Source organism: Nothobranchius furzeri, chromosome 7, assembly GCF_043380555.1.
Source record: "Nothobranchius furzeri strain GRZ-AD chromosome 7, NfurGRZ-RIMD1, whole genome shotgun sequence".
In the NCBI taxonomy this organism is placed as follows: Eukaryota; Metazoa; Chordata; class Actinopteri; order Cyprinodontiformes; family Nothobranchiidae; genus Nothobranchius; species Nothobranchius furzeri.
The window spans coordinates 45,284,500-45,306,562 of NC_091747.1; the positions used below are offsets into that span (position 1 = coordinate 45,284,500).

The 22,063-nt window shown below is 42.4% G+C and overlaps 2 protein-coding genes across 27 annotated transcripts in view; both read left to right on the forward strand.

Moving 5' to 3' along the window:
- The first annotated feature begins 299 nt into the window (after nt 1–299).
- LOC107382565 (poly(U)-binding-splicing factor PUF60) lies at nt 300–19,801 on the forward strand. 7 transcript variants are annotated; one of them, XM_015954760.3, is made up of 12 exons: nt 300–403; nt 920–1,010; nt 1,210–1,305; nt 14,339–14,428; nt 14,921–14,971; nt 16,000–16,161; nt 16,243–16,335; nt 17,014–17,227; nt 17,313–17,545; nt 17,923–18,037; nt 18,808–19,055; nt 19,141–19,801. In XM_015954760.3, the coding sequence occupies exons 3-12, from the start codon at nt 1,228–1,230 to the stop codon at nt 19,438–19,440; spliced, it is 1,584 nt and encodes a 527-aa protein (XP_015810246.1). In that variant the 5' UTR covers nt 300–403; nt 920–1,010; nt 1,210–1,227; the 3' UTR covers nt 19,441–19,801. The 7 variants fall into 7 exon arrangements, with proteins under 7 accessions (XP_015810246.1, XP_015810248.1, XP_015810251.1 ...); XM_015954762.3 differs by having other exon boundaries at nt 920–1,005; XM_015954765.3 differs by lacking the exon at nt 14,921–14,971.
- A 1,389-nt stretch (nt 19,802–21,190) lies between these two features.
- Nucleotides 21,191–22,063, forward strand: part of scrib (scribble planar cell polarity protein) — a 72,770-nt gene continuing 71,897 nt past the window's right edge. For all 20 annotated transcript variants that reach the window (XM_054751427.2, XM_054751432.2, XM_054751435.2 and 17 more), the window contains exon 1: nt 21,191–21,582. In XM_054751427.2, the coding sequence (XP_054607402.2) occupies nt 21,424–21,582 (159 nt within the window). In that variant the 5' untranslated portion in view covers nt 21,191–21,423. The remainder of the gene's footprint in view (nt 21,583–22,063) is intronic.

Genomic DNA, 22,063 nt, shown 5'->3' on the forward strand with positions numbered 1-22,063 from the left:
TGCATTTTCACCATCGACATGCATATAGGTTTTCACTGAAGTGTATTGCAAATACGCTTCCATACAATTTACAGAAAAAGATTACTTTCTTGTTATGTTCATGTTTTAGTAATCTAGAAATGAAGACACTGTCTCTTTAAGAGCAGCGCTTTAGATGTCCCTGGTCTATATGTTAATCGAGTAAAAAAAAAAATAGAGTCCCTAAAGCAGAACATACAATCTCTCTGGAAAACAAATGTAACCAAATCTAGTTTTTTGGAACAAAAACGACCTTCGTTTTCTTTCCACCACGAGTTCGTGAGTTCTCGCGATATATTTTATTGAAAATCAGGAAGTCTCGCGAGCGTTGCGGCGTGTGGGCCTTGTGTGAAAGGTGTGCTTGATGGCGGTTACGAAGACTGCGGTAAATACACTTCGCGTTTAAAAAACACATAAGTTTTCATGTAGTCATGTCGTTTGCTGCGTAATTAAAACGGAAATGTCTTGTGGAATGTAATTGCACTTAATAGTTTGTTAGTATACTTGAGGAGAACGCAGCTCGTTTTACGCGCCATAGTGATGAATGCCTAACGTGAGCTAATATCTGTTAGCATCAAGCACCGTGAGATGAATAGAAAACCAGGCCCTGTTAGTCAGATTGCGGTGTTTATAGCGTATTCAAACTTGTTGGATTTGATAATTAAGGCTGTTGTGTTAGTGTTTAACATTGTGAGACTCATTTTCAAACAAAGACTTACACATGAGCACGCTACTGTTCACCGAATGGCTGAAAGTCATTAATATTCGGGCGCATCGCAGCTACCATAGCTGACCAAAGCTAAGCAGAACGGGTTGGCCAAGTGTACGTTTTACTGTAAAGCGATGGAAGCAACCTTTTGTGTTCGATATTAGTCTGAAGGCATTTTTTATTTCCCCCTAGAAAGTGTTGAATTGTTAAAGCTTCCCCATCAGTGCTCTTCCCCTTGGGGGCTTTCCCGTCTCAGTCTGGTGGACCCAACGATTAGAGTTGCGTAAGTAAGGAGTTCATCTGAGCCCACTTGGGTTAAATCCGGGTTCATATCCTCAATATCAGTGTTATTAAAGATCATTTGTGATGTGATTTCTGTTTACCTTGTTATTCGTGTGAAAACTTAGTTGTGGTAGTACGGGACACAAACACGTTTGTTCTCAGCACTATTATCAGTTAATTTAGTCATTTCTGAATTGCAGGGAGGTGAAGCTCTGACGATGGAGAATGGACAGGGCACAGGCTCCAAGCTTGGCCTACCGCCTCTCACTCCAGAGCAGCAGGAGGCACTTCAGAGGGTGAGAATCTAACATGATGCATCCCAATGGGACACGGTGCAGAGGTCTGGAGTTGGGCCTCGTGTTGCTTCCCAGAAAGAGCCAGGCTTATTTTTTTATGTATCACAATTAGCATTTCACCAGGCTTTCTGGTGATCTTCGATTTTTTTCTATAGATATTGGCTGCTTTTTGACATATTTTAATTCATTGTCTTCTAAACCACTTATTTCTAAAGAGCAAGGGACCCCTAACAGAGTCTAACTCCACTCCCATTTCCTCTTTGAAAAATTAGTCACGAGGGGGCATTGCCTGGCAGACCGAGAGGGTGGAGCCACTAACAAACACACACAGGCTCCTAGCGACATCGTGACATCATATGGTACCAGCTAACGTCATAGGGTACCTCTTAGCCAGTTGCGATGGCAGATTTTATTTAAATGTAGTAGAGTTTTTACCAGAAAGGGGTGTAACATTGACAGTTTTTGGCTGAATATTTAAATTTTAACAAATATGCATTAAAGGCCCAATGTGTGATATTTTTACCAGTTTACTATAAATCATCTGTTTCCAGTTCACAAACTTGTCCTTTTTCACTAATATTTCTCCATCCATCCATTTTCATCCGCTTATCCGGAGTCGGGTCGCGGGGGCAGTAGCCTAAGGCGAGAGGCTCAGACTTCCCTCTCCCCAGGCACTTGGGCCAGCTCCTCCGGGGGAATCCCAAGGCGTTCCCTGGCCAGGGGAGAGAAATAGTCCCTCCACCGTGTCCTGGGTCTACCTTTGGGTCTCCTCCCGGTTGGACGTGCCCGGAAAACCTCACCAGGGAGGCGTCCAGGAGGGATCCTGACCAGATGCCCGAGTCACCTCAACTGGCTCCTCTTGATGTGGAGGCGCAACGGGTCTACTCCGAGCCCCTCCCGAATGACCGAGGTTCTCACCCTATCTCTAAGGGAGAGCCCAGCCACTCTTCGGTGGAAACTCATTTCGGCCGCTTGTATCCGCAATCTCGTTCTTTCGGCCACTACCCAAAGCTCATGACCATAGGTGAGGGTAGGAACGTAGATCGACCGGTAAATCGAGAGCTTTGCCTTCTGACTCAGCTCTCTCTTCACCACGACAGACCGGTACAACGCCCGCGTCACTGCAGATGCAGCACCAATCCGCCTATTGATCTCACGCTCCAGTTTTCCCTCACTCGTGAACAAAACCCCGAGATATTTAAATTCTGCCACTTGGGGCAGGACCTCATCCCTGACCCGGAGAATGCATTCTACCCTTTTCCGAATCAAGACCATGGTCTCAGATTTAGAGGAGCTGATTCTAATATTGGTGAGTTAGTGTTTCCCGTACATAGGCGTAGCCGTGGCGGCCTGCCACGGCTGAAATCCCAGCGCCACGCCTACAAGATCCCTAGTTTTATTTATTTATTTGTTCCCTTTTGCGCCGTTTCCCAAAGAAGCAGCGGGAACAACTCTGTTGTTGCTTGTGATCACAGCCGGCAGGCAGCAAGGAGGAGGCGGCAGGGCAGGGTGGTTACAGCTAGGGATGAGCCGGATACTCATTTCAGACGAGTATCCGGTACGGATAAAGCATTTTTGACAAAAACGAGTAAAACTCGTAAGTATCTGTAATCGTGCTGAAGGAAAATCCTTATTGGGTTACTGACTGTCTTTACACACTGTGATTGGCCAGTCACATAGAGCGCACGCCCCTCTCTACACACAAAACTGCAGCCGGGATCTCAGTCCTCCGGCCCATCCACACACACACACACACACACACTGTAACGGATCTCTTGGTGCTTGCGTCACTGTTGCTCACGTTTCTTCAGTACTCCCTAGGTTTTCTTCAGCTCTCCTCTTTTTTGGTAGAATATTTAAAGTTACTTTTTCGTAACGTACGTGGTGCATTTGACAAGACAGAGCTGAAATCGACTCGTGCATTCGTCAGTCACTGCCTCCGCTCCGGTCGGGTTTTTTTATTATTATTTTAACTCTCCCTCTCTCTCTCTCTCTCTCTCTCTCTCTCTCTCACACACACACCTCAATCAACATTGTTTTGTTTAACTGTGTGTGGGAAAAATGCCAACAACGTTAGGAAAAAATCAGTTTAATCAAATTAAATAAAATGGTTCTAGTATTTCATATTTTCTAGTTCCTACTGCATGAGTTCAGATGCATTAATTCATGCACTTAAATATTAATGTTCTGATTTTACTGAAAAACTTGTTCTGTAATAGTTCCTTTACTATTGTGATCAAAAATATTTACTCTCAACTCTGAGGCTGCTCTGTAAATATTTTTTCAAATAAACAATACACATAGCAACTTCTGATCATTCCATATCAATTTCAGATTTAAAATAATGTATTGATGTAAACCACACCCAATCATTTCCAAATAATAAATAAGAGGTGCATTCATCTGTGTATCTCCTTTGATCCACATTAGTGTTTTCGGCACCAGAACAATGAAGCAAAGAAACTGATTCCTGAGTTTGTTACTAATTTTATTTATTAGATGCATCTGACCTGTTCTATTTTTCTCTGAAATGAGATCAAATCAGTGCTTCTTTGAGTTGTCTCCTCTCTGCACTAGAAAAATGCACTTTATTATAATGTTCACTGTAATGCATCTTGATGTTCTTAACACATAAATTAAATCTAAGATATTGGTCAGTAATGCCAAATATGTAAATTTGTGTTTCAGTCATTTTTATACTAGCTTAAAAATACTTCATTAAGTCTACTAAGCAGGGGTGTAGAATGTTTTTAATAGGGCCAGCCCAGTAATGATCTTGGACCAAAATAAAGGGGGCAGAAGGAGATGTTTTTCCAGATGCCAAGAAAAATTAAATACCAATCCCCCCTGCAAAGTGTCACTGAGAGTTTAAAACAAAAATTATTTTTGTGCAATTACTGGTGTATTCACCTTTAATACTAGTTATTAAAATGCAGCAGTTGCTAGATTGGTGCAGTTCAAAGTAGAGTGCATCAAATAAAACAATTAGGGATGCACCGATCAGGTTTTTTGCTGCCGATCACGATACCGATATCAAAGAATGCTGATCACCGATACCGATCACGTGGATTGGCCAGAAATTTTCTACAACATTATAATGAGTGCTACAAACTACATAATCTGGGAATAAAGGAAATGTAACCTAATCTAAAATGGTCTGTATTAGGGTTGTCACGGTGTGAAAATTTAACCTCACGGTTATTGTGACCAAAATTACCACGGTTTTCGCATTATCGCGGTATTTTTTTTAAACGTGCTACATTTTCACACAATTAAATAAACTCTGTATGTCAGGAAATATTGTCCTCAGTTTTTGTCTAAATTTAGCCTAAAATGTGTTATTTTGTAATTATGTTGTTTATTTGTTTACATTTTTTCCCTTTAGTCTTTAAAATACCAATATTTGCCCATAACTTCTTATTTTATGTCTGTTTGATGTCATCATTTAAAAATATTAGATCAGATGATACTCAGTACTCAAGTAGCCTTCTAATCATATACTTTTTTACCCTTACTTGAGTAATAAACCCTATATCAGGAAAATATCGTCCTCGGTTTGTGTCCTTCCAGTGAGCTTTGCAGATGTGGGAAAATGTCATCAGGCAGTAATCATTGTTAAATTCATAATTATTCTCGGAGAGAGACCAACTCTTATCTGCCCCTGGGAGCCCCATAATGCATAGCGTCATTTCAACATGGGGGTGTCCGCGACACGGTTTATATGCAGGTAGCGGCGCTGCGGCTGCTTTATATAGCGACTCGTTGCATTCTCCCTCAACCCAAATCCTCGGATCACGCATTTTTAGCTAAAACACTAACGTTAGCTTGCCTTGCGTTGACTGCAGAGTTGTGGGTGATGGTCACGCAGATGTGTCATGAGATTTGAAGCGTTGCTGCCTTTCACAGACACTTTTTCTGCTCGTGCTGCAAACAGGATAGCCGTCCGTCTTCTATAAACTCCCTCGGCATTCTTCAAATATCTAAAATATGCCCATACTTCCGACTTTGTCTTCTTTGAGGGATAATAAATTTCCTCCTGAGCGCTGCCGTCTCCTCCTTTGACCATTATTTCAGCTTTAGCTTCAAGAAAGTTTTGTTGTAAACAAAGCGTGCGTGTGCCGCCGGCAACTTCAGCCGATGACACGGTGGCTGGTAAGGGTCACCGCGCCTACACCGCAGCCACGGTAAACCCACCAAGATAATATAGTTTTTTAAAAAACAAGACGGTTATTATTATTGTCAACTTTTTTTTTTTTACCGGGGTTTACCGCTACACTGGTTACCGTGACAACCCTACCTGATCGGTTTGCTTTGATCTATTTTGAAAATTCCGATCAAAACCGATAGGGGCGCTATCGGCCGATTACGATCAAATGCCGATCCATCGGTGCATCCCTAAAAACAATATTGACATAGGGCTGCTCAATCGAATTTTACAATTACGATCTGCGTTTTGAACGATTATACAAACAAAACAAGCCGATTATTTGCTCCTCCCACTTGCGCTGCCCTGAGTTGCAAATGAAGCGCTCCTCTAACAGTGTTGCCAACTTGGCAACTTTGACGCTATTTCCAACAGCTTTTCAGACCCCCTTCTTCACTTTTTAACTTAAAAGTACCTAGCGAACACCTCAGAAACATCTCTGGTAACCCTTAGCTACTTTCTGGATAACTGTCGTTGACATTTCCTGCAGGTTAGCTAAACACTCCGCCTGCGCTCCAGACCGTTCTTCAGGACATTAGGAAAGGGAATGATGTAGTGATGTGTCAGTCGCTAAAGAAACTGCTCTCGGAGCAGACTCCTTGTTGGATTCACCAGAGTGAGTGACACACACCGCACCTGTGGACTCCTGAGCCACTAAAAATGGCTAAATGTGTGTGTGCGGCATGCTAAACACACGTGCAGCGTGCCCCTGATTGCTGTGAGACCGGGTTGGGGGTGGGGGTGCAGCTGTGGTTGGGACAATTATTACATTAACTGATGGACTTGTAAATAAATAGTTTATAAATAAGGTAGAAATAACTTCCTCACGCTGATAACTAATAACTAATCTCTCTGAGGACACAGTGCTAGTGCACTCTCCTACAGCATCTTGACACTAGGGCTGTCGCAGTTGAGGAATTCCCCCTGCGGTGATTCAGGGTGACTTAATATTGCGGTGTGCGATATTATTGCAGTACTTTTTATTGCAGTACTATCTAAACATAATGTTTACACATTTAAAAAAGGTTAAAAATTGCCATGCCTTCTTTTACAACACTTTACTGAATGCAGATCAAAGGGCAGTAACAACACAGATCGCAGTAACATTTGTTTCTCCGACAGTCGGAGTCCGACTGAACTTAAAAACAACAAAATTCAGGAGAAGGTTAAACTTTTAAATGCAAATTTGGCTGCAGCATCTAACAAATAAGAAACAAGTCCCCATTTTGTTTAGTTGTTTAAAATCAAGCATAAAAAATTACATGTACCGGGCACGGGGCACTATCATTTCACTTTCACTTTCACACACACGAATGATGGTGCTTTATAGCTCGGTCACGTCCTTGTTACCCACAAGCAAAACCAGCATGTTAACTATATACGGTTTGAGAGAGGATCTGAGAGGGGTGGCAACATTTCCAGCAACACTGAAAACCCTCTCGGATGGTGCGCTCGTTGCACTAACGCACACGTACTTGCGTGCGACTCTGGCGAGCAAAGGGAATCTCTCCCGGTTGTTGCTCCACCATGTCAGGGGGGTTTCTTTAGGATGGATGCATTCCTCTTGCAGGTAGCGAGTGAACTCCAGCTCAGCTCAAACTCTCTTCAGGACGGTTGCAGAAGCAGTGCTTGTCCGGGACTTCAGCAGGTCTCCGAGCGTTTATTATTATTTTTTTGCCGCAGGTGGCAGCTCTGTCTCGGCCAAGGACTCTGGCTGCGCAGCAGCTGACGTACTGAAAACCAAAGTGCTCCCAAAGGAGCGAAGTATAGAGGTGTGAATCTTCACTTGTCTCCCGATTCGATTCGATTACGATTATTGGGTCAACGATTCAATTCGATTCGATATCCCGATGCATCACGATGCATCACGATTATTTCATATTGATTTGTTTTCATCGATAAATAGAAGATGTCAGATAACTGCTTTTTATTTTTTTTTTATCTAAAACGTAATTGACACAACCTGCCATCCCTCAAAAGCTCTCCATTCACAACAGGTTAGGACAAAACATTTTAAACATTTAAGAAGATTTAACAAAGTAAAACATCTGTTTCCTGGTTCAACACCACGCCTCAGGCTGAGAAAAACACGCTTTGCAAAAACTCACAAAATCTAAAAAGTACTGAAAACCTACAGGACACATAATGTAATAATAAAATCCATAATGTGTTCATATATGAGTGTTTAATGTCTCTGAGCAGCTCTAGATTCAAATATTTATGCCACAGTTGAAGGGTGTCAGAAATAACACCAAATGAAATGTTTGACTTAGTTTGTTATTTTATTTGAACCCAGCGGTTCGTTTCTGAAATGTTGGAGAATGAATCAAGTTCTGTTTGATGCAGAAAATAATAAAACGCAAAACAAATTCTACACTTCCAATAATATTTAAGATGTGTGTTTTATTCTTTCTGATAATAACACCAGCAGAAGGCTGTGGGCTGGATTAGGATTAAATTACCCAGCTGATGGATCTCCTTCACTAACCAGCTAACTACAAACCTTTCCACTAACCTGTCCTGTGGGACCCTCACCATGTAACCCTCATGTCCATGCTGTCTCTGGAGGAGCAGATAGGAGACAGATCTCCTGTAACTTAAAATGAACCAAAGCTTCCTCCCAGTTTCTCTTTAAGATGAGTTTAACATCAGTTTATCTTCATGACACAAAATAATAAAGTGGAACAAGAACTTCTATTTCTCTCTCCTTTTAACTTCTCCGTGTCCCTAAATAAAAGAGACAGACGATCACGCTGCAGCCGCTGTCACTGACCCCGCCCCCTCCCCAAGACCGGCTCTCCCTACATTACAACAAGCAGTCTGACTGAGCCCTTCCAGGAGAAATAATTAAATTATGAAAATAATAACGCGTGTTTGGAGGAGCGTCCTCCGATCGTCTCTCTGAGCAGACAGTGTCTCTCTCTCTGTCGCTGATCGAGCGAGCGGAGCGCGCCGCACGACAACCCGCTCAATTAACATAATTCACGGCCCAAATCCAACAGAACCGGTCGGGCTGATTCGGTTCCGGTTTGGTCTCGGGTGACAACTCTAGCGCTCAGCCCTGCAGTACCACATTAAGGCGGAGGTAAATGTGGAGGACGCTCACTCTGACAGATTTGGATCTGCGCTGGTGCCGCCATTAAAAAAACAAAACTACATTCCACTATAATCGATTATGGCGTACTCTTCTATGATGCAGAATCATTTATGTCCGCATCCCGATGCATCGATTATTTGATTATTTTCCTCAGCTCTAGCGAAGTAACGTTTCGTTTTGATACCAGTGCAGCCATCCTTCTCAACATGCATCATTGAGTTGAACCAAGTTCAGTAATCGCGGTGGCCCATGATGCAGCGCAGTGGGTTTCTTCATATTGCGATATTTCATTTTTGCTGTTACCGTGACAGCCCTACTTAACACGACTAAATAAATGTTATGCAACATTTTGTGAACATCTGTTCATTTGCATTTATTTGTTATAAATGCCACTGTATAATTCTTGCTGTCAGCATTTGCAAGATATTGGTATTAGGGTCTGTACTGGTTAGACTTAAATGAGTTAAACCAAGGTCTATAGCCCTTGGGTCATAAACTATGAGCTATAAGTATATTGGTCTTTTTATACTGGGAATCAGGAGTTATTTTAGTGATCATCTTGTTTCTTATATTTGTCCTGATTGTGCCCTGAGCAATTTTATGACTGAATAAAAACAAATAAAATCAACATAAATTGAAAAATCGTCCTAAATAATCGTGATCTCAATTTCAGTCACCATAATCGTGATTGTTTTTGCCATAATCGAGCAGCCCTATATTGACATAAAGGTGAGACATGTCATAATCCCCCCCACCACCACCACAGCTGGAAAAATTCCTAGGGGAAACACTGTGAGCTAATATTTCTCACCAGCATCAATTCTAAATATTCCTCTCAACTTGAAATTATACATTTTTATATACATAAACTGTAGTTGATATTCCATGGTCATCCACCATCTTAAAATACAGTAGCTGTTTAGGGACAGACAAGCTCCACGTTACTCGTTTGGTCTACGACTGTAACCTGAAAGAACCAGTAGAGGGCAGCAGTGCGCCCTGGAAGCATGGAGTCTGCTAATTCAACTAAGAAATAGAAAAGTATAGCTACACCGTTCCTGTACTTGTTAGTTTGAGTAAAAAAAAAACATTAAATCAAAAGACACAAAATTTGTCAGTTCGTCATCATTTCCAACACAAGGAAGCCGCATATGTTCAGATCCCCGCCTGCTATTAGCTGGCCGCCAACCTCCGATTAGTGTCTCTGACTCCCAAACTCACCTCAAGTTGTTCTACCGTCTTTTCCTAGTACCATTACTCCCGATCCAGTCCCAACATATCAATTCCAAAGTACTTCTACTCAAGTCTCCTCTCTTCCTGCAGCCTGCCGTCTCGCCCAATACGCTCATGCGCTTGCCAGTGGCTAAATCAGCGTTGTTTACTTGATTTCCACAACACTTTACTAACAGCGATGTAGTTCTCCACGCGTTTCTGAGATGCTCCGACACAGAGGGCTTCTTAAACATTATCTTTAGACTTTGGCCTCCTTTTGCTGGTAATCCGTGGGAATTAACACACAACGTCTCCCCAGCTCTAGCCATGGCTAACTAGTAGCTCGGTGAAAGTAATAATAATTATACATTTTATTTAAAAGTGCATTTCAGGACACCCAAGGTCACTTGACAGGAAAATACAATCAGTAAAATACATTAAAACAACAATAAAGCACAAAGAAGAAAAAAACACAGAAAAATAAACAATTCTAATAAAATCACAGGTCATAGACAGATTTGAACAGGTGTGTCTTGAGTCTGAATTTGAAAAGGGTGAAACTGTCTATTTCTGATAGGGATGTCCCGATGAGGTTTTTTGCTCCGAGTCCGAGTCATTAGATTTTGAGAATCGGCCGATACCGAGTCCCGATCCGATACTTTTGATACGTAAAAAAAGAAAAGAAAAGGAAGAACCCGTTCCAGAAAGTTCCTTATTTTTTATTTAAATACCTTTTTATTTTTATTTTTAAGAACAGATCATTTCTGTGAGGTAGCTTAAACAATCAAGTAATAAATAACAGAACTTCTTCACTTTTGGACTTTATTGCAAGTATAAAAAGTCTAATATAAAAACAGATAGCACTTCAACTTAAAATACCTGGCAGGGGTTTATTTTGCCTCGGCCCCCAAAATGCTTAGATACGTCCCTGGGCATGGGACGGAGTATTGAAGATGATCTGAATTGTATCAACTATATAAATACTACATGCTGATAAATTATTGCTTTATACAGGTACAAACGTGTAGTGGGATCAATCTACCTACATTTTATTTTTTAAGAACTTTGTTTTGTTTTCTTGGTTTTTATTTTTCTATCTTCCTGTCCTGTCTGTCTCTGATCTTCCTGCATCTCCCAGTCCTCCAGAAAAACTCCAGTCTGCTCCCTTCTTTTTCACCTCACAAGTAACTTTTTAACTAGCAGATCAAAATTATCTATTGACCGCAAAAAAAGCGGAGTCTGCGCTGCGCTGCCCGGCTGCGCCAGTGACGAGTGCTGCAGCGTGTGCGCGTCCACACGTCATGCTCAAATACAGACAGAACTTACCAGAGAGAAAATGAACGGACACGAATGACTGTGTGTTAATTATATGTTTTTTGGTAACGCCACTTAGTAGGGATGTGAGTCTTACCCCTCCTTTCCACCGGAGTCGTCAGCAGCACGTTACTGCAGCAGCACGTCTTGCTCGCGTATTCTGCTGCTTGGCCCTTCTCACGAGACGCAAAGCAGCAGGGGAACAGCTGTCACCGACAGAGCACGAAGTCACGCGACATTAGCAAAATCACGCGTGACTTTGTCAGTAAACACAACAGCAAGCAGGAGAAAGCTACAAAAGAAATCACGTTAATAATTACCATAAACTCTCCATCTTGCCCCAAACCCGCAGATACGTCACTCCATGCGTTATCCTTCTTGACGTTGTCTTTATAAAAACTGTGACTGGGATCAAACAGGATTGGGTACTTCTCCACTTTAGTAATCAACCTTTCGTCGTCCGTTATGGAAAAGCAAAGGAGACCGCTAGCTAGGTGATAACTTTTTTTTAAAGTAAAGCAACCAGAAGGCAGTACGTTTCTTTATTCTGAAAATCTCGGGAAGCTTCGCTCCGTTTCCGCGTCCGATTTCCTGTCTTTCCTTCCCCAAAAATGTTGAACTTGACCCGTTTCAAAGGCGTAGCGCATAGAAAATAGAACCGGCGCGTAAGGGCTGCGACATGCTGCTCCTGAGACGCGGCCGACTCGCGCTGCTGACGGCTCCGGTGGAAAAGGTTCTGTTGACCACAGCGGTTCCTATCAGCAGCTATGACGTGCTGCTGATGGCTCCGTCACAGCTCCAGTGGAAAGGAGGGGTTAGAGCAAGTCACGATTTGATCGATTTCGATTCTTGGGGTGCCGATTCGATTCTGAATCGATTCTCGATAAAGCTATGGGACATTTTTATTTGACTTTAAACTGGTCATGCTCCAAAAATGCAAATTTACAATGTAAAATAAAGTGATTCTAAAACTAAACAGAAGTAATCTTTTGACCAAAAGGCAACATTTGTTTTTGCTTACCTTGTAAAATATAACAAATCTGTAGTTACCTAACAGTAGCTTTGAAAGTAATATGGTCAAATACTTTTCAAGTGTGTGTAGAAACAAGTTACATGAGTAATCCTGAGTACTCATTTATCAACTCAGAAAATAAATATGAGAATATCTCAGATTTCTGAGTATGGAAAAATTACATTCAAGTGCCCTTTTATCAGCAGATTCAAACATAAATCATCTCAATTTATGGGACCACAAAAATAAACTGCGTACTGACTCTCCTAACAAAGATCAAAAAAGTGCGTCTCAAACCTATAACATGCCAAATATTTGAGTTCTTGGAATCGATTCTGAACCTTTGTGAATCGATTCTGAATCTTTATAAATAAGAATCCTGATTGTGACTTTAATCGATTTTTTTTCAGCACCTCTACCATTTAGAAAGTTAGACAATGTTACTGTGCCCGTTTGCAGAACGCAGCTGGAGTTCATGAATAATCAGCGGTCTGCCTGCCGCTTTCTGCATCTCTGCTCAAAAGAATCCCCACTGTGCTGAGTCCATATAAATAATATAATGTAGGTAGAAATTGGATCTCTTTTGTGCTCAGGCATGCTCCAGGACAGAGCCCTAGGGCATGCCTGACTTGACTGGGGAGGGTTTTGAGATGAGGTAGAAATGGTAGCTAGTGACGTCCATCTCCAACACACCAGCTGTGAGCCACGATTAGCTGGTGACAAGTTAAATCACACTGCCTTCATATATGGTTTCAGATTAAATATTGTCTGACGCGCCACAGCAGCTTGTATTGGCAGCGCATACTGCCTACTGTGCAGTATGAGTGCACCTGCAAAAACAGATCACTCCACCTTAATCCATGACTACGTTTACATGCAGCCAATATCCGAGTTATGATCGGGTTAAGGTCGGTATTCGGGTTTCTGAGTTGATCAGCATAACCCGTTTACAAGCATAAATAGAAAGAGTTACCCCTAACCTGCATAACCCGATATAAATGCGGACGTTGGGGTAGCATCAGGACGTATGGACTACGTCCAGACGCAGTATGTGTCATTTCCGGTTCTTCTTGTTCCGGTATACGTGAAAACAACAACATGTTTCCCAGTTCGGAAGAGATAACGACCTCGTTTGTTTGCGCTTTAGTTTCCTCGTCACTCCAAAAGTGTGGTGCTGTGCCGCGACTCGCCATTTTGCTCCCAACTTGTTGTTTACTTCCGGTGTTCTGGCGCATACAAGACGTCTCGCTACTCAAAAGACCAAGATTCCTTGCGAACAGAGCATGCGCAGAACACACGCTTTGATGGGGATATCCCGGTATGCGTTTACACGACCAAACATTCGGGTTAGAAAAGGGTTACCCCAGGTGTAGTAACCGGGTTTTTAAAAACCCGGTTATGAGCATATCCGGGTGTTTGGCGGTGTTTACATGGACCTGCGGAACCGGGTTATTGTGAATATTTGGGTTTTAAAAGGGTTACTGGCTGCATGTAAATGCACTCCATGATGCAGTTGAGACATTTTTGAAATGCAAATTTTGCATTCACAGGAAAACTCTAATCACATCCCATCTCTGCAGCACACCTGTTCACCTCACCTGTCCTTTCTACTGCAATGGAAACCCGCACGCAGAAACAATAACGTTAAAGATTAAATATTAGATGAATGCAACATAAAACACTACATTTGGCTAATTGATTGCCGGTTACACAATAATTTGATCCCCCACCTTGCTATTATCAATCACAAATGTTCCTGAAGCATTTACGTTCAGTGGAAAGCTAAAAGTGAAGGCCTAACACAGTTTATGCAGTAGAATGCAAATTAAATTTGTTTGTTTTTTTTAGTTTGTCGCTTCAGTAGCTGATCCACTCAAAGGTTAGGTAAGGTTTCAGATGCTGTTGGTATTTGTTTGTCATCCTTTTGTGATGGCTCTCTTTTGGTATTTACAAAGAGCAGAGAAAGAATGATGGCACAGATTAAAGCGCCCCTATGATGGCGACGTTTTTGCAGCAATGCGACACAACCAATACACGAGCAGCGCTACAAAACAGAACAGATGTTTGTGACAGAAAGCATTGCGCAATGACATGTGCCTGATTTTAATAAGCAATTAACCTAGGTTGATTAACGTAGATTATTATTACAAATTTTTGTCAAAAATGCAGTTAAACATGGTTTTCTTTCTTTTAGGCAAAGAAGTATGCCATGGAACAAAGCATTAAGAGTGTGTTGGTGAAGCAGACGATTGCCCATCAGCAACAGCAGCTAACCAACCTGCAGGTGAGATGTAGAAAACTTGTGTTTCTGTGCCAAACTTTGTAATGTGACATATCTCCTGTGACAGAATATCCTAATCTGTCCGTGCTCTAGAAACTCGGCGTCTCTTAATACCAGAAGTCGGAGTTGCGTTAGTTCTCTTGGAAGTCTTCCTCCCTTTTCTCCCCCGGTGCTGTGACAACGAACACATGTGTAGACCATGTGCCTCTGCTCTTTTTCAGATGGAGATGATCATCCTGAAGGCTTTGGTTATCGTGTTAAATGCTTTGCACTTTTTAAAAGGGGACGTGGTTTTCTGATTTGCTGTGTGGTGATTTATGAAGTAGTGATGAGGTAAATCCTCAGAATGTTTGCTGTTTAAAGGGAGGGTCTGAATATAGTGTTAGCTTAACCGCCTGTGTCTGTCTTGCAAAGCATTGACCTTTCTTTAAAAAGCAAAGCAAATAGGTATCTAACCTACTTTTCAGCACTTTTTTCATCTTTACTGTCTTTCAGATGGCAGCAGTGACAATGGGCTTTGGAGATCCTCTCTCACCTTTACAATCGGTCAATAGATTATTAAATTATTTTTCTTGTGCGCATTTCCAATGGAAAAGGGCTGTTACCCTTCTTTTACTGGTTGCATTGGCAACAGTCCCTGCCTTTGACTTGACAAAAGAATGCATATTTTATAAAGAAACGTTGCTTTATGCAGCGAGTGTCCTTGCAGCCACGTCTGCAAGGTTTGAGATGACTGACTTAATTGTGGAAACTTGTATTTGTGCTTTTTCATTTATTTTTTCCTAACATGGTATTTTTTAAACAATATGATCCTTTGAAACAGGCTTTTTATTTGTTGAAGAGTTCCAAAAAGGGAGGAAAGGCACGTCTTTTTGAAAAATATGCATCTGCTTGTTTTAAAACCAACAGCTTCTGGCATGGGACAAAAGAGGGATAGCAATCCCTTTGTGGACCAAAATGAGAGAACTTGTGTGACAGGGATCTTTTTTGCCATCTCAGTCAAGTTTGTTTTTTTTTGTCGGTGAACAAGTCATCCGAGTTAGGGAACTGTAGCGTAAAACTGAATCTAGGAGAAGCAGCCTAGACGCTAAAGGCTTTAGTAAAACATCTCCTTTTGCTGATAAAAGCATCCCTCAACGTAAACTTGAGAAGAGTTTGAATGCTTTCATCAAGACTTTGTTTGGATTTCGTTTGAGCGCCACGATTACTTTTGTTACCTTACTTGCATCCCTGGATTACAGGTCAGTTACTGAAGCCAAATCTTTGAGGGCTGTGCATGTTGATCACTTCAGTGTGTTTTCCTCCATAAGAAAGGAGGCTGTACTTTAAGCCCACTGACGACATCAGTGTTAGAAAGCAGCTACACATGCTAGTAGAGCTTATCTGTTGATTAAATCATCCCTTTACTGCTCCAATCACCTGTCCAGACTTCCCAAATTCTGGAATTGGCTTTTTGGAAAAATAAGCCCAATTAAAAATACACATTAATGTGTGTGTGTGTGAGTGTTTAGCTGTCTTTATTTTACTTTTTAATGCTTATTGCGTTTTTTTTTTTTCCCCCTCCGAACTGTCAGGTGGCAGCTCAGCGGCAACGTGCGCTGGCTATCATGTGTCGCGTGTACGTGGGCTCCATATACTACGAGCTGGGCGAGGACACCATCAGACAGGCCTTTGCCCCCTTCGGCCCGATCAAGAGCATTGACATGTCTTGGGATTCGGTTACAATGAAGCACAAGGTCTGTAGTTTTCTATAAAGTGTAATTTAGGATTACATTGAATGGTTGTGGATGAATTTTTTTTATGGTTTTTTACTTCAGGGCTTTGCTTTTGTGGAGTACGACGTGCCAGAGGCTGCTCAGCTGGCCCTGGAACAGATGAACTCGGTCATGCTGGGGGGAAGAAACATTAAGGTACTTTTGATTTCTCTTACTCTTGCTGTATTTTAAGGATAATTAAAATATGCTGATGTATAATATCTTTCTTTTTTTTTTTTCTAGGTGCGTGTTTGTACGTGTGTGTGTGTGTGTGTTTAACGTATGAGTGCTATGTTCTTGTAGCTTGTTTTAAGTGATGATTTCCAGTGGGATGGCCGTCAGCGCTTGAAATCACTCTGATACCAAGGTGTGCTGATGATGGATTGCGCCTGGGTGGTGTTACTCGGCCGCCTCAGCTCTAGTACAGATGTCAATATCACCTAGATGCTCGTCTTAGACAGGGACCTTGTGCTTTTTTGCAAAGACAGAGGCGATCAGACAGAAACTGTAACACAGCACATTCAGCAGAATCTACTGGAAGGTTTGTCACCAGTTCATCAGGTCACTCACTCACTCACTCACACACACACACACACACACACACACACACACACACACACACACACACACACACACACACACACACACACACACACACACACATTTCATAATAGTGGCTTTTCTTAACTGGGAAAGCTGTCGTTTTAGCTACTGAATGTTAGGGCTGCAGGAATACAGAGCTTTACACACAGAGCTTTACATCGGTGCATTCTCCCTTGCTGTTATACACACACCCCCATTCAGAAGCCCCTCGTACTTTAATCTGTACTATAGGTTGGGCGGCCAAGTAACATCGGTCAGGCGCAACCCATCATCGACCAGCTGGCAGAGGAGGCGCGCGCCTATAACCGGATCTACGTAGCATCTGTCCACCCCGACCTGTCGGACGATGACATCAAGAGTGTGTTTGAGGCCTTTGGGAGGATCAAATCTTGCACGTTAGCCAGAGACCCCACATCTGGGCGGCACAGAGGCTTTGGTTTCATTGGTGAGCGTGGGGGGGGTTATTCTCCCATGCTCTTGTGTGACTGATGCTCTGCTACTAACCATGTTTTTAATTAATCACCCAACAGAGTATGAAAAACCTCAGTCAGCCCTGGATGCTGTGTCCTCTATGAACCTCTTTGACCTGGGGGGTCAATACTTAAGGGTTGGCAAAGCAGTGACTCCACCGATGCCCTTACTGACCCCCACAACCCCAGGTGGGCTGCCACCTGCTGCAGCTGTTGCTGCAGCGGCAGCTACCGCTAAGATAACGGCCCAGGCAAGTATGAATCCCTTCCAAAGGGATTTAATGGCCTTCCAGGTAAATATGACTCAGATCTAGCTAGATATGAGCGCAGATGGAATGAGAGTAGAACTTTTTCTGGTGTGACTGGGAGAAGGCCTCTTTTTACAAAGATGTAAATGAAACCTGCTCAGTTAGCTCCTAAATATAAGACTGTTTGGTCAGTATCCCTATTTTCTACATGAAAGTCTTTGTGTGTTTTTATGGAGTCTGATCGTTGAGCTCCTTATCCAGAGCCAAAGTCTTGTTACTAACCTGCAGTAATGCTGATCTTGACTGAATACACCTGAGGTTGCGCTCACACTTTGTCTTGTTGTGTGATTGTTGACTGTGTTGCCTTGTGCTGTGCTCTGTGTGTTTCCCATACCTAATGTCTCCGGCCCCCCTCTCTTAAGGAGGCTGTAGCTGGTGCGTCAGTCTTAGGGGCGTTGGCTGCGCCTCAGCTTCTCGGTCAGCAGATGGGATTACCGCAGGCTGTAATGGCCGCCCAGGCACCAGGTGTAATCACAGGTATGTACTGCACGGGTGAGTTTGTTCTTATCAAACCAGAGTTTAGGCGAATCATCATGGTAATTTTCTTTTACAGCAGCTGATTATGGGTGCTTGAACTCCTTGAAATGCTTGAGTTTCAAGGCGGTCTAACTTGGATCCAATGCTTGAGGGTGAAACTAAAATTGTTTACAACACAGAAACGTTGGAAGTGAAATCCTGTTTATGTATTTCTAAACAATAAATAAAAATTCTCTTTTGTTGACACTGTTCAAAACACGTTGAACAGATTAGCCTGGCTTCTCGTTTCCGTGGCAATGATTAGGTTGATTGTTTACACTTTAAATCTCATGGCCAGCTGGTGTCAAACTGTACGTCACCATTACTGCACACCCCTGAGCTGCAAAGCCGGCTTACCCTTCCACATGTCAGCCATCACTGTGCTGCCGCCTCGCTTGGCGGTAAGATTGTGTAACAATGGCAACGCATGATGCCTCGTTCTTCTCAGAATTCACACCGAGATGACATCACAGGCCTGAGCGCCCCGTGCACTCAATACATCTCTCATTCATAGATGTTCTTTTAAGGATGCGTTCAAATGGATTGAAGGGTTTGAATTGATGGTTAAAGAAAATTGCTCAATTATATCTCAAATGTCTTAGTAGACACGGGGTGTTTTCTGGACTGGGTTTAATGCTTCACTTATTTTGTAATCGGTGTTAAATGGTTAAACTACTTGCTTCTTAAAGCGAGTGTGTTTGCATTGTGCCCTGTGCCCCTTCTCTAAACAGGCGTGACCCCAGTGCGTCCTCCCATTCCGGTGATTCCCCAAGTCGGTCTTGTGAACCCTGTTCTTGCATCACCACCGGTCCTGTCTAACCAAGCTGGTGGCTCCATGCAATTAGAGAAGAAAGAAGAGAAAGAGGAGGGCCTCCAGGATGGTACGGGGCAGGAGATGTTGAGTGACCAAGAGCACATGAGCATCTCAGGCAGCAGTGCCAGACACATGGTGATGCAGAAGTTACTCAGAAAATCGGAGGTGACATGTTCATGTGTTCGTAAAAGCTCTTATTCGGTCCTGTTTTATTGAGAGAGAAGCTCTAATGTGTAATGCTGTGTTTCAGTCCACAGTGATGGTGCTTCGAAACATGGTTGGACCGGAGGACATCGACGACGACCTGGAAGGTGAGGTGACGGAGGAGTGTGGGAAGTTTGGCACCGTCAACCGAGTCATCATCTACCAGGAGAAGCAAGGAGAAGAAGAAGATGCCGATATCATTGTTAAAATCTTTGTAGAGTTTTCCGCGGCCTCAGAGATGAACAAAGCTATCCAAGCCCTGAATGACCGCTGGTTCGGGGGTCGCAAAGTGGTAGCAGAAGTGTATGACCAAGATCGTTTCAACAGCAGTGACTTGTCTGCATAACGTGATTTACCAGCACCCGTATGATACCCATCACCAAGTCATCTGGGTTATTCTCACTGCAGCTAAAGATGCAGGCCTCTGAAACCTGTAATTACGTTTTTATTGTCACCCCTTTTTTTTTTATGGATGTTCATATTGAAAGCTCTTCTGGGAGAATTCATTCAAATTCATATTTTGTTTTTGCTTTGTGATCTGTGAAGACTCTTTGTGTGCAAGGTTTAAACTTTTGTAATCCAATATTGTAAAATGTTTATCATTTTTATTCCCCTGCTTTAGCTCTTTAGTTTTCTGTTAATTGCCAGGACATGTAAACAGTTTGTTCCTTTCTACGATTAAAGGTTATTTGTCCACAAAAACAAAACTAGTTGTATTTTTTTAATAGCAAAGAAGAAAGCAAATAAGCAATCATAATGATGCATGTGTAATAACTGAAAGCCGTTTATAGATTATAGACAGTTTGTAACGAGTCCTATTGTGATTCTGGTAATTGTAGATGTCTATAAAGTTACCAATACTATACCAGATATTCATGACAAAGTGGATGCTGGTAAATTTGTTCTGGATCTAAAAAGCTAACTTTTATGAGCTACATTTTAAAAATATGTTCAAATTTAATCTTGATAAATTGTCAGAAGAAATTATTTTAACATTTGATCCACTAAATTGCTTTTAAATTACATACCTCCCTCTTAATCACCATTAAGAGTATCCCTGTTGATTTGGACAAATGTAGCTCCAAATGAATTATGTGAAAACTGCATTTTAAATAAAATGTAGAAACTGAATTTTTAAATGTTGCTTCACTTCAAATTTTTACTGTTAACACCTGATTTGAGTTTTACCATTTAACGTATTTTAATGTTATTCTAAAGTAATTTCATCAACTGATATAGTTTTTAATATATTATTTTATCAAAATTGTCATATATTTATATATTTATCATATTTTCCGAGTTGTTGGTTTTCGAGTTTTGTAGACATTCTCAGTTGAAATACCCCCAAAAGCCGCTAGGTGGGGCTAAAGTAATGCGTGGCCTCTGCCACAGAGGAGCTAACCGGCGGTACTCAAGCTGGAGCCTAGCCCAGCCCCCCACACGATGAACCGGCCTGCCTCGGCTCAACAGGGGTGGTAAGCGCGGCTGTTGCCGAAGCTCGTGCGCTCTCTATTGGGATTTTACCAGGACTGGATGAAGCGAACTCTCCCTAGTTTGTTTTTAAACTTATTTTGGGATGTTGCTACTGCATATAATTTGAGTGTTTCTAAATAGTTATTAATCCCTTGTTTGCTAACGGCAGCTTGGCACAAAGACGAGTGAGCCGATACTGGCTAACTATAACTAGCCTGCTAACACGCCCGCTGAGGACTAGCACATCACTACGCTTCTCCACTTGGATAATCTCTGCTGACTCGTACCGTGTAAGGTGTAAGCTACTCAGTCATAGCTGTTTACGTGTCACAAAGAATTAAGTTGTCGTTTAAGTCACCACGTTTGTCTTCGTAAGTTTAATTATTCTTTTATGCCTAGCTGTTTTTTTATTTCATGATTTTTGAGCTAGCCTCTGCGGAGCCTCGGACCGATTCAAGGATGGTGCTACAACAAGCTAACGCTGCTCTGGGTGAAAAAGTGAGCGCAAGAAAGTGAGGTAGCACTTGAGTCCAGTGGGAGTGCTCAGTTTTGTTTACGTTCATTTTAAATCCGGGCTGGATGACGCCGGGACAAAACGGACAACCATTAAACAAATCAAATGGACTGACACGGGGAATTTATCGCTAACAGATCAAAAGGATTATTTTGTGTCTTAAGTGGATTTCGGCCTCCTGTTCCGGATCTTCGTGGGAACACAACAGTCTGTGTTTTGACGTTGGGTGAGCCCACTCCTGCAAGATACCACCTCTCCCAGCGACCTTCTTCCTCTTGTCTGCACCCTCTAATGCGGAGATTTCAGTAGTACCGGCAACCAAACCCCCCTCTGCGGCCGGACATGCTGAAGTGTATCCCCCTGTGGCGCTGCAACCGCCACGTCGAGTCAGTGGACAAGCGGCACTGCAACCTGAAGGCTGTCCCTGATGAAATCTTCCGCTACAGCCGCAGCCTGGAGGAACTTCTGCTCGATTCCAACCAACTCAAAGAGCTGCCAAAGGTATGGTTAGCGTATCTTACGTGACGAAAAGCGAGTAGGTTTGAACTGAACGGTCATTTACAACAAAGCTAGGTCAAGTTCACCCCGCATCACTTGGGTGTTTCTGGTTTTGTTCACCCGAGCAAAGGTCCATTTCCAGGTAAAGTAAGTAGTAAAACACACCAGCAGCATATCACCTGACCAACACCTCCTCGGATCAGATCACTATATCCTTGAATGGTGTAAAATGATGAATGAATGATGTAAAAGTTAGGTCATTCTCCCCTACTAGGTCAAGATATTGACATAAAATAAGGTTTTCACTAGATAAGCTGCACAACTGATTATTCCCATTAACTCAGACCAAGACCGCTGCTTCACAACATGCAGCTTGTGTCAGTTAGCTTGGATGCTTCGTAGGAAGGCATGTGTGGAATGACATGCAAAGCTGTCCACACCCACACTACAGTCTGAAACGTGACAAAAGTCCGCTGCCTGTTTA

What these genes read in the sequence shown, in the direction of transcription:
- LOC107382565 (XM_015954759.3), top strand. Translation starts at nt 383, where the DNA reads ATGGCGGTTACGAAGACTGCG. An exon ending in AGCAGCTAACCAACCTGCAG is followed by an intron (nt 14,429 to 14,920) that starts GTGAGATGTAGA and finishes ACTGTCTTTCAG; the next exon opens with ATGGCAGCAGTGACAATGGG. An exon ending in GGGATTTAATGGCCTTCCAG is followed by an intron (nt 17,546 to 17,922) that starts GTAAATATGACT and finishes CCCTCTCTTAAG; the next exon opens with GAGGCTGTAGCTGGTGCGTC.